Below are 11,893 nucleotides of genomic sequence, written 5' to 3'. Positions count from 1 at the left end.
TGTCAAAACCACCTCTGGTGAGCAGGACTGAGCTAGTTGTTAGCTTCCCTCTGTGTTGTCCTTGGGTTCAGAGCAAGGATCTTCACACACAGCACATCTGTCAGAAGAAGGGAAAGGAACACAGGTCCTCTTCATCTGGACATTTATCCCTGAGGAACATCAGTGTTCCCAGAGCCCCAGAACAGCAGTGAGGGTGAGTTGGCACCACTGTGAACTGCTTGGCCCCAGAGCTCTGGGGCTACATTAGGGCTCCTTTATTCATTTGTTAGAAATTACCCGAGTCTCCATTCAAAGTGGAAGGAAGACAAAACATCTAAACTGTGCAGTTTTATTGCTTATAAACCAGAAAAGATGAGTTAAATACCATCTTCTGTCAGGGGATCACAGTCTGCCATTTCTGTGGGCAGTACACACACCTTCCTGACCCCCTGCTCGCACACACACACGTATATGTGTGTATCCTGCAAGAGAAATAAAGGACAGAATCTATGTTCTAACATGGACAAGTTTGTTTAAACCCAGAAGCCTTGTCTATTTGCCTATTAAATCATTTTTCATCTCCAGAGTGCAAAATGCTGAGCACAAAAGCAGTGCTTTTGCATTCTGTGTCAAGGTTTTCCCTGTGCCCTGTTCCCTATCCACTATACCTGTGTGCCACCAGACACACCTGCAGGGGTGGTTTAGTGCAAAACACATTCCCACCTTGACACAGGATGCAGATGTCAGAGAGGAAGAAAAAAACCCCTAATTTAAGCAACTTTGCTCTTTTTCCTGGTGCATTTTTGCTACCTTGGGTTTCTTGTCAGGCTTTGACAAAGTCATTTGCTGCTTTTAAATGTTATTTTAGTGTCTAAATGGTGCAGGTGTGCACTCCTGCCTGGTTCCCAGGGACCTTGGAGCGAGCAGGGAGAGTCCAGGTGGGATGTGCAGGGTGGTGAGAACAGCTTTGCTTGGATGCTCTCATACACCTGGGAGAAGCCACTGGAGGGGATGATCCGTCCCCAGCCACTATCCCTGCTTCCAGTGGGAGAGGGGTTTCCCCTGGCCAGTGTCCCCAAAGGGAACTGCAGGAGCTGTGGAACAGGACGTGGTGTCTGTCCCTCCTACATGAGGGGCTTGGTTTCATTGGACTCATAGAAGAAATCAGAATAAGAAAGAAATAAGTTAACATCCACTGTTTGACACAAAATCTAATCATTTCCTGCATCCATAGGGAGCGCGGGTTTAGGCACGACTGCTTCTAAAAGAGGAACATGCTGTTGAGGGAGAAAGATTCATACATTAAATTCTCCTCGTTGAGAGCACAAAAGATTTCCTGCCTCCCATGCCAAGCACTCATACAAATCAGCAGGGGTTATAAAGCTCACCTGCAAACCCAGCAATGCAAAACCCCTCTTCCTAATTCTGCCTGGGTTTTACAAGCTGTCACTCAATTGGATAGTGTTGGGTTTATTTGCTTCTTCCAAATTGGTTTTCTTTTTAACAGGAAGGAGGCATTTATATTAATGGAATCCCGGAGCCTCAGCCCTGAAAGGAGAGGCTGAAATGCAATCCCTGAATTTTATATCAGGACATTCAGGGAGCTCTTCGCTGTGTTCAGACGAGCACAAGCAACTTTCCACCCGTTCTGCCTTTCAGAGCAGAGCACAAAGGCAGGGGGGGGGCAATCTGCATTTCTTCCTTTCTTAAATGCAGCCATCCACTGGGAATTGCCAGGGTGAGAGGAACAACAGCGCCGGTTATTTGCGGGGAGGGAAACGGTGAAACAAAGGTTTCTAAAACACATGTTCAATTACCAACGCTTTCTGGGCAGCGTTACCCTAAAATCCACGACAGTTCCGTCCGTCTGCTCTTACTTCAGTCTTTTTTAGGAAATCAGAGTCTTTTAGAGGGTTTTTTGCTTTTTTATAGTAAAATCTTATTTACACTTGAACTGCCAAAAGGCTTTGATGCAAAACACACAGGTTGGTGAGTGTGTTTCTGGCTCATAGGGCAAGAGAGCAGAAAACAAACTCTTGTTTTCTCTTTGGCTGAAGTTCTGTGATGTGCTTTTGAAAATCCCATCATTTGCTGATTACTCAGTACATTTCCATAAGGAATGTCCCTCAATGGGCTGCCAGCAACAGTTGTCTCTATTTCCCCGTTCTGGAGAAGGAATGAAAAGCAGCTCCAGCTCAGGGCTCAAACTCAGAGCTCAGACCCGACTGAAGCAGATCTGTGCTTGGCTGCAGGAGATGCAGCTTCACCCATCTGGATACTCCCCCAGGAGCAGGGACACGAGCAAACGTGCAGGTACCACCCCCAGGTCCCTGCTGCTGGGGGTTTTACACCAGCAGCCCCATGGGGTCACACAGTGGGGTTTCTCCCTTCCCTGCTGTAGCTCTTGGGCTGGGTCTCCTGAGTAAGGAGTGTTTCTCTGTTGAGTGACTGTTACAGCACTAAGCAGTGTGCGTGTACCTGTATTGCCTTGGGCAGGCTCCTGATACCTCAGTGAGAGCAGGAACTGGAGGTGTTCCTTCTCCTCAGGTGCAACTTGTAACAAACAGGAGGGGGAAAAGCTCTAAAGGTGCTTACCCAGTGCTGGTGGTTAACAGATATTTTGCATTGCTCTGCTCCAGGATCCCTGCAAAGTGGAGGGCAGCGTGTGCCAGAGCAGCATGTGCCAGAGCATCACTGATGGGGCTGGACCCAGAGGCAGCTGCACCCCAACCCCAGTGCTGTCCTCTGCTCAGGCGTGCTGCTGCTCTCTAAGACACACTCAAAGATGCTCAATGCAAGGAAGACCCTGGTACAAATATCCCCCTATTTCCCAGGAGAGTGAGAGCATCAAAGCCCATGTGCTTTACAGTGTCCCCCAATGGATTCCTAAATCAGAGCCTTCAGCAAAGTGCTTCACTTGGCTCTGGAGCATGACCACAGACACTGGCTATGAAGATGTGCTGGCACACATGAGCCTCTTGTGCATGCAAACACATACGGGATGTGTGTGTTCAACCAAGCTTAATCCCTGAGGCGATTCTTCTTTTCTTTCTGATTTTGAAGTATCCCAGTATCTGACTTGTAGTGTTCTGTGTGCACAACTTGCTGCTCACAGACAGGCAACATCACCCTCTGCTATTTGCCATTGTTTTATCAGCACAGATTTCTGCTTGTACCTTCGTAATGAATGCTGAAGAATTACCATCACCCATTAAAACCAGCTCGACTGCAACCAAAGCCTGTGCATGCACAGAGCAGTAAATACCGTTTAGATCTCCCAAAGACCTCCTCCAAACCAGTCATTTTTTGTTTCAGTTTATCAAAGCATTTTCCCAAAGGTGGGATTGTTCCTCTAGAAAAAGGGAAGAGGGATATAGAGTGTATTGCAACCCTTTGTTGCATCATGGCATCGAGTTCTCACTTCCAGTTTCAGGTGCTGCGTTTACCTGCAGTGACGCTGTTGATGTGTATTTAGCAGAAGACTAGTTCAAGTTTAGCTGACAAATTTATTTGTAATCTTGAAGTATTTGATCATCAGAGAGAAAGCAAGAATATAAATAAAAGACACTGGACAGCCACAGAATCTACAGTTAATCCCATATTTTTTACAGATAACAATATACAATTGTCTTGCCTACATCTGTGGATAGACACAAATGCCTGGAACAGAGAAGTGTCACCAGGAAAGTGTGTGCTCGCTCAGACATGCAACCCCCTAAGAAGGTATTTGGCAACAAGACATCGGGGTGATTTCCAAGACACTCTGCAGTAAAACTGCTGCAAAGGAATTTGAAGGAAACGTGGAAAAGTCACAACCCAGAGCCGACAGCATTCCCAGGGCAGGACAAACCCCTCCTGACCTCGGGATGAGAGGGTGGTTACTTGGAATAAATACATCTAGTCACGGTTCAATGCTTATCTGGAACACTAAAACTAGCAATCTACAAATTAAAGAGATGAGAAGCAGAATTAACATAGGGTTCCCATTTGACAAAGGAAAGGGGTTGCTGGGAAGTGATTGGCATATTAAAGAGCATTTCATTATAGAAAAGTTAATGCAAATTCAAAATAAAACATAACATACCGCATCGGATATAAAATATCTGCTGGAAGAGGTTTCCTACCATGGGTTTCTGATGTGATTCACTATGAACATTTCTCCTATAGAAATATAGACATTGTCACACCTTGTACCGTGGACGAGGACTTTATTTTCTCTTAAAAAGGTTTCGATGTGGATGGGTGATGGAACAAGTCCTCGCTTTGGAGAATGCACCGACAACAGAAAGCAAAATACCTCATATCAAATCTGTAAAGCACAAGTCTTGGTGTTTAGTAAAGACACAAGAATGGGCCTGGACGCTCCATGTGCCCGTCACTGCACTGCAACTGTCCTTGCCCACCAGCCTCCAGCCCCTGTGTTTGGGTCACCATCCAAAAGCACATCCGCTCTCTCCATGTCCTGATGCTTCCCTGCCCCACTCAGCAGTCCCGGTTTGTCCCTCCTTCATTTCCAGGGGCAGATGCCGTTTCACAGCACCGAGTCCTTTCCCTTCTGACCGTGTGGTGATGAATCCTCTATCAAAACTGAGCGTGGTCGACTTCATCCAGCCAAGAGGCCGGGCTGGCAGGGAAATCCGGGTATCCCCCACTGCTGCCGGTGGAGAGGTCAGAACTGGGTCCATTCCCAGTCAGGACCCTCATGGATGGGGGCACCCCCTGTCCGCTTTGTCCCATGATACCCAAGCCGTTGTCTGGGTAAACCAAGCTGGAGATTAAAGGCTGGTGGCCTGGCAGTGCTTGCAAGGAAGCTGGTGACTGGGGTATCCCGTAGGGGCTGTTGGATCGCAGGTCATGGTACTGGTCCTGAGCTGGGATGCCGCTGTGATCCAGAGCAAAGCTCCCGTTGGTCCCAGCCGGTCTACCCAGAGCAGGGGATGCTTCATTGAGATTGCTGTAAATCCCATTGGAATGGCTCATCTCAGACATAGAGGGCTCATCTGAAAGAGAAATGGACTGGTTTTACTGGGAGAGCAATGGCCACGGCTGGCATTGTTTGCAAGGGAACTCCTGAAAGCTCTGGGAATAAACAGATTAGATGGATGGGAGCTGAGCAGCCCTGCACTTCCCTCTTGTAATTCCTTATTATTCCAATTCTTGTGGACAGATCTTCAGAGAAGGCTGTGGGATTATTATTTTTTCTGAGTGCAAACACCTGATACATTTTGGATTTTAAAAACATGCCCAAAAATACATATTAGAATATGAGACTGTGATGTAAAAATAACCCCTTAAAGGGGAATGTGAGCTCAACATCTTTGCACCTTTTGCTCTGCGGTTCTAGTTGGCTGTGAGGTTTATCTGGAATTTTGATAGCGTTTTTAGGAGCTACCTGAACATCCATTGACGGAAGAAAACCTCCACATTGCTCAGGAGAAAAAGACGTTAAAGCTCAGCAGGGATTTTCTGCTCAGGAACTGGTGAAACGCGTTTGTATGACTTTAAAACATGTCTGGAAATACCAGGACTTTTAAAGCTACCACCAAAAGCAGTTTGCATTCGTTAGGGGCAGCGGGAGCCGCTGTGCTGCCAGGGATACAAACCTGTCCGTGGCACCAAGCTGGCAATAACTGTTTAACATTGTTTAGTCATTATTTGATGTGAATTCCTATTTAATGGAGCTGATGCACAGTGTGAATAAACAGAGCTGGAAATCAAATAGATTTTAGGAACAGGAGGGAGAAGCTGGGATGCAAAGTGTTTGTATAAAGATCTATAAGTAACAGACGTACATGTGTGCAAATATACACACAGTTCTGCTTTTTAGCTGCTCTCCTGTATTCCCAAACCCGGTGCACACTCACACAGGGGTTTGGGCACAGCGGTGGCACAGACCAGATGCTGGCTGGAGGTGTGGGGTGAGCAGCGCTGGTGTAGCCATAGCCCTGGGTTTGCCAGCAGGAATCTCTGCTCCAAAGATGGGACAGTTTGGTGCACAAACCTCCCTTTTACAGCCCAGCGGAGAGGTAACAGCTCCCGCAGAGCTGGGAGGGGAGTCCTAGCGCAAATAAACCCCTTAAACAGGGCGAAAAAAAAGCTCCACACGCTCTTCCCCCTAAAGCGCTCAGTGATTCCCGACTCTGGGCTCTGCATTTCCAAGAGCCCTTTGAAAGGGCTGAGCGCGAGCAGCGGCTCCAACACCCGCGGCGCTCCCCGGGAGCTCTCCCCGCCCTCCCGCTGCTCCCTGCCGGTGCTGCCGCAGCCCCGGGGAAGCGGAGGTTCAGCTGCAGCGGCTCCGGTGCCCCCATCCCGGCCAGGACCGGGCGGCCGGGGCCGCAGCGAGGGGGGATCCAAAGCAGCCTCTCGGGGAGGGACCGCACGGGCAAAGCCCCTTCACCGACCTGTGAAGGAGACCTCGGCGTCGCTCTCTGGTCCCTCCTCCTGGATGCTGTCCTTGTCGGACTTGGAGGTCCCCCGGGAGCGCTTCATGTTCCTGAAGTACTGACCCCACCGCTGCCTCCCCGCGTCCTTCTTCAGCCTCTTCTCCTTGGCCCTGCGGTTCTGGAACCAGACCTGCAAGCGGGGCAGGCCGGGGAGCTCCCTCGCTGCCGGAACGGGCCCCATCTCCCCGCCGCTCCCCCTCTCAGCCCGGGCAGCCCCGGAGGGGTCCGAGGGCCGCCCCCCTCACCTGCACCACCCTCATGTCCAGCCCCGTCTCCGAGGAGAGCTGCTCCCGGACGTGCCGCGCCGGTTTGGGCGAGTTGTTATACGCGTTCTTGAGGGTCTCCAGCTGCTTGGCCGTGATGGTTGTGCGGGGCCGCTTGGCCGTGGACTCGGCCTCTGCCGACACGTGGAGAGTTAGAAGTGAAGGAACCCCCTCCAGCCACCCCCCGACGGAGGATGCCCCCCGCATCCCTCCCTCCCGGTGCGTGAGCGCGTCCCGGAGGACAGAAGGGCCCGGGGCCGGCACCCTCCTGCCCTCGGAGGAGAAGCAGGGACGGGGCGAGGGGTACCTCTCTGCTTGGCCGTCTCGTAGTCCGCCTTGCAGACCAGCCTGCTGTCCTCCATGAGGTAGAACTCGTCGCCGGTGGCCAGCTGCCGTTTGCAGACGATGCAGGCGAAGCAGTGCAGGTGGTAAACGAAGTCCTGGGCCCTGCGCACCACCTGGGTCGGGGGGATGCCTTGCTGGCAGGCGGCACACTTGGTCCCGAAGCGCCTGAGCGGGGGGGGACAAGCGGCGGCCGCTGAGCGCAGCGGGGCCCCGGTGCTGTCCGCGGTGCTGAACCGGCCCCGCCGCTGTCCGCGGTGCTGAACCGGCCCCGCCGCCGCAGCCCCGGAGCCCTCCCCGTCCCCATCCCGTCCTCACGCACTTGAAGAAGTCCTCCTTGCAGTAGACGCCGTCCCCGCGGCTGAAGCACTTCTCGGCCAGCTGCGTCTGACAGTCGGAGCATTTCAGGCACTTGCTGTGCCAGTGCCGGTCCAGGACCTTGAGGATGAAGCGGTCCACGATGTGCTGGTTGCAGCCGGCACACAGCGGGATCTCTGCGGGGAGGCAAACCCCGTCAGCCACCGCCCCCAGAAACCACTTTTGGGACCAAAAAGGTTCGTATTCGTTCAAATCCGTTGACGCGGAGCGCAGCGAACCCCGGACAGCGCACCCCGGACCACGCATCTGGGAGCACCGGTGAAAACAAGAAGGAAAAGGATGGGAACGAAATTACCCCCCCGTGCCCACAACGGGGAAGTTGCAGCGCTGTTATTTATTCCGGGCTCTCCTATTTCCCCTCTGCACTCCAGAAATTCCCCCGCAAATAACGGCAAGAGGGAAAGAAACTGCCGAAAATCACGAGGATTGCACTCAAAATAAAAACGCTGCCGGCTTGTCCCGCTGCTCTGCAGATCCCATCAGAGATGGCACAGAAAGAGATGACATAAGGATACAGAGAAATAGGGATATAAAGCTGAACAGATCCAGTAGCCAGAAAACAAAAATGTAAAGATATATGGACATAAATATATAGATATCGGTATATAGGTATAGAAATAGGTAGGTAAAAACGTGAATACAGAGGTACATAAATACAGATGGAGAGAAATATAGACACGGCTGTATAAAGACGTAAGAGTATCTATATATAAAAATAACTGGATATAGATACAGAGATGTATAGCCCTGCGGAGGGGAGCGGTGGAGATGATGTCGTTGTAGGCATTCATCGTCTCAACAATTCACCGTGTCCAAATAACCCCAAACAACGGCGGTGCTAACGGCAGCGCACGGTACCACGGCAGAGCCCCGCGGGGTCCCACTGCAGCCCGGCCCGCGGCTCTTACGCTGCATGGTGACACCGCAGAAGGTCCCTCACACGGGCCGCAGGCACCGGCGCATCTTCCGCGGGGTGCGGGAGCAGCTGCCCCCCAGGTCCCCCCAGTCCGCACCCGCCGCCCCGTTACCGGCGTGCGGAGCAGCCTCACTCCCCCTCCGGCTCCCCCACATCCCGGCGTCGGTTCTGTGCCGTGTCCCCCATCCCCGGCCGCTGCCACCGCTGCCTTGCCGGGATTCAGTTCACTGCAGCGGGGTCCTCGGAGCCTCTCGCCCGTGCGGGTCTGAAGCCCCGGGCGGGCACCGCGCTTATTTAATCCCCCCGGGCCTGCGGCGCGTCCCCTTCCGCCGCCCCTTAACGGCTGCGGGCGGCGGGGGAGGCAGCCCCGGCCACGGACCCGGGCTCGTTGTGAGCCGCGGAGCTCGGGATCTGCTCCCGGTCCGGGCAAACCACAGCGCGGCTCGGCCCATCCCGGGGCACCGAACCTGCCGGGCCCCGCTGCCACCGCCCTGCCCCTGCCCCCGGTGCGCCCCTCTGCTCCCCTCCCGCTGCCTCCCCGAGCCCCGACGGAGCCTGCTCGGGAACCGCGGTGCCGTGAACGAGGGTCGCGTCCTACGGGAAACAGCGTTTTGATGTCGTTCCTTCCCCGGGGTTCGCTTTCGGGGGTGTCGCCTCCGGCTCCCCCGTTAGCAAAAGCATCTCCCGACGCGCGGGGTCAAACGCGCAACTACCGCTGCTGCGATGCCCGCACCGCGGAGACGCAGAGAGACAAACCCGGGCAGGACGGGGGGCACCGGCCAGGCCCAGGGGTTCGCTCCCGGTGACACCTCTGTCCCCGCACTCCGGGGGGTACCGTCCCGGCTCTTCGCCGTTGTGTTTTTAAGGCCCCGTCGGCCGCGGTCGATGCCGACGAGAACCGGGGCGGCCCCGCACCGGCCCCGGACCCGCTGCCCGGGACCCGGCTCTGCCACCCGCAGTGGGACCCTCGGTGCTCCGGATACGCCCGGGGAGGTCAGCGCGGTTCTCCCCGCCCCGACGGTTCTGTCTCCGTTCGTTAAACGGGACGAACAAACGTTTAGGAGAGGAATCAACGGGATTTTTACCAAAGCGAGGAAAAAGCCCGACCGGAGCCGGGCGGGGGCTGCGGGGGGGTCCCCCCGTCAGGGAGGGGGTGTCCGCTGGAAGAAAATCCCCGTTTCCTCCCTGTTCTCGTTGTGCGGGAGCTGCGGGACCGGAGGGCATCGGCCGCCTCTCCGCAGGGCCGGGCAGAGCCGTGAGCCCGGGGCAGCCGCCGCCTGCCCCTGGGACCTATCGGGGAGCCGCGGTCCGGACCCGACGGGACCCAAACGGGGCCGGAGCCGTCGACGTGCGGGGGGTGTCCGGTGGCAGGAAAGAGAGAGAGGGAGCGTGGGGGAACGGGATGGACGGGATGGACACCTCGGTACCTCCGGGCCCCCTCCCTCCCTGTAGCCAACCCCGAGGGAGCCCCGGGGAGCGCGGAAGCGGCACAGCGGCTCCGGCTCCCACGGGGCACGCAGAGGTTTCCGCGCTGCCCCCGTCCCTCACCTGCGCTCCGCGGGAACGGGCAGAGCTCCGCGGCCTTGTCCGAGCCGGCGCGGACGCGCTCCAGCAGCATCGCGGCCCGTCCGAGGTGCGCGGGTGGCTGCGGAGGAGTGAGCGGTGCGGAGGGGAGCGCAGGGAGCGGCGCGGGGGGGGGCGGAGCGGGGGGGCGGGCAGGGGGCGGCACCGACCGTCGGGCCGGGCCGCAGCTGGGCCGGGTTCGCCGCGGGGCTCTTTAGCATCACAAAAGAGGGAAGGGGGGGGTATGGTCCCCCCAACGTCCCACGCGTGGCCGGTGCTATGGGACGGGGGGAATCGACGTCCAGAGGGGAGAGGCCTCCCCCGGGTCCGCGTTTCGTTTGTCTCCGGTCTCCTCAGCACCGCCCGTGGGGAGCGGGGGGGGGCTCTTCCCCCTCCGCTAATTAGTTAATGAGCAGCGAGGTGAGGACTCGAGTCTGACCCACAGCGACCCGTGCCCAGCGGCTGGAGGAGGTTAATGGCACTGATTGAGGACGGGGCGGACACGGAGGTGTGTGCATTGTGTGTGTATCTGCATGTGGGTGTGCGGGAACATGCGTGTGCACACGCGGGTGTGGGACAAGAACACAGGCGGCTGCAGCCATAGTTGTGTGTGTGCAGGGTTGTACACTTGTCTGTGTGTGTGCAGGGTTGTGCACTTGTCTGTGTGTGTGCAGGGTTGTACACTTGTCTGTGTGTGTGCACACTCGTGTGTGTCAGCCCACATCCCTGTCTGTGTGCCTGTGTCTGTGCTGGGATGCTCACGCTCTGCCCCACGGGTGCTCCTGTATCCGCGTGTGTGAAGGTGTCGCTGTGATCACGGCCGCGTTGTGCCCGTCTGTGTCCCCCCGTGTGTGCGTGCCGGGGCCGACAGCCCCGTGCGTGCTCCCCGCTTGCCCCAGGCAGCCGGAGCTGGTAATTGTGGTTGTTACCGTGAGCCCGTTAATCCCCGAATCCCTTTACCTCCTGCTCGCAGGGGATTACAAATTAATAAAAGCAGCTTAGGGGCAGGAGCCTCCCAGCACGCACAGATGCTCCCTCCGGACGGCAGCACCGCGACTTTCGCCCGGCCCCGAGCTCCCAACCTCACGTTGGCCCCGCACCTACAGAGCATTGGGGTGAGGAGTGAGGGCCCAGGGCAGCCCCCAGCTCACCCCATTGCAAGGGGCAGCAGCTGTGTTACCTTTGAGGGTGGTGAGGACAGGGCACGTTTACCCCTGGTTGTGTTTATCCTCAAGACATTTGGGTGCTGAGGTCACCCCTCAGGCTCCCCAGGGGAATGTCACTGCTTCCCAGGCAAGGTCATGGGCCAGCAAGGAAATGCACATGGGTCTGGAGCAGTGCATGGCAGTGCCCAACTTCCAGTGTCATCACCTACACTCCCGGTCCTTTTGATTCCTAGCAGCACCCTGGAGTACTTCAGCACGTAGATAACCAGTGCTTTTATCAGGTCACACATCCCACACTCTCAGTGTCAGTATGGATGAAGCCACAGAAGGATTCAGAAGCCTCAGTGGGCACTAAAGCCATCCTGGCCAAAGGTGATGGAAGGCAAAGGGAAGGGAAGATTTGTGTGTGTGTGTGTAGAGAAATGGGCAAATCATGGGTCAGAAACCACCAATTGTGTCCATCACTGCCACAGACATTCAGTGGTGTGAAGTTACAGGGTAACTGAAAGAAATGGAGTTCAAGGTTACCCATTCCTGGTGCTTTTCCAAACAGCACGACCACTACGGCTGGGAAAGGAGCTGCACACCAGCTCTCCCTGCGGTACAGAACCTGAGGACACAGGTAAAGAGCCAAAACGTGCCAAATGGTTGTGATTTATTCCCAACAAGCACATCAGTTGACAGGTCAGTACAAAACGGTCACTTCCTTCCTCCAGAGGAATGAGACTGAGTAAAAACCCACAAACCAACCCAGAACGGACGTGAAAACGTCCGGCTACTGAATTCCAATAAATAGAACATTGAAGTCACTCTAATGGCACAGTCACTGTTTGCAACAGGGCA

The 11,893-nt window shown here is 55.4% G+C and overlaps 1 protein-coding gene across 1 annotated transcript; it reads right to left on the bottom strand.

Moving 5' to 3' along the window:
- Positions 1–4,554: 4,554 nt before the first annotated feature.
- On the bottom strand, positions 4,555–9,939 carry LHX3 (LIM homeobox 3). Its single transcript, XM_034067733.1, has 6 exons — positions 9,870–9,939; positions 7,350–7,521; positions 6,993–7,195; positions 6,668–6,819; positions 6,381–6,552; positions 4,555–4,979 (listed from the first exon to the last, which is right to left on the bottom strand). Exons 1-6 carry the CDS (start codon positions 9,937–9,939, stop codon positions 4,561–4,563), a joined length of 1,188 nt encoding a protein of 395 aa, XP_033923624.1. The 3' UTR covers positions 4,555–4,560.
- Positions 9,940–11,893: the final 1,954 nt, after the last annotated feature.

Source organism: Melopsittacus undulatus, chromosome 11, assembly GCF_012275295.1.
Source record: "Melopsittacus undulatus isolate bMelUnd1 chromosome 11, bMelUnd1.mat.Z, whole genome shotgun sequence".
In the NCBI taxonomy this organism is placed as follows: domain Eukaryota; kingdom Metazoa; phylum Chordata; class Aves; order Psittaciformes; family Psittaculidae; genus Melopsittacus; species Melopsittacus undulatus.
Note: the sequence above shows the minus strand (reverse complement) of the source record. Positions and strands in the feature narration are given on the sequence as shown.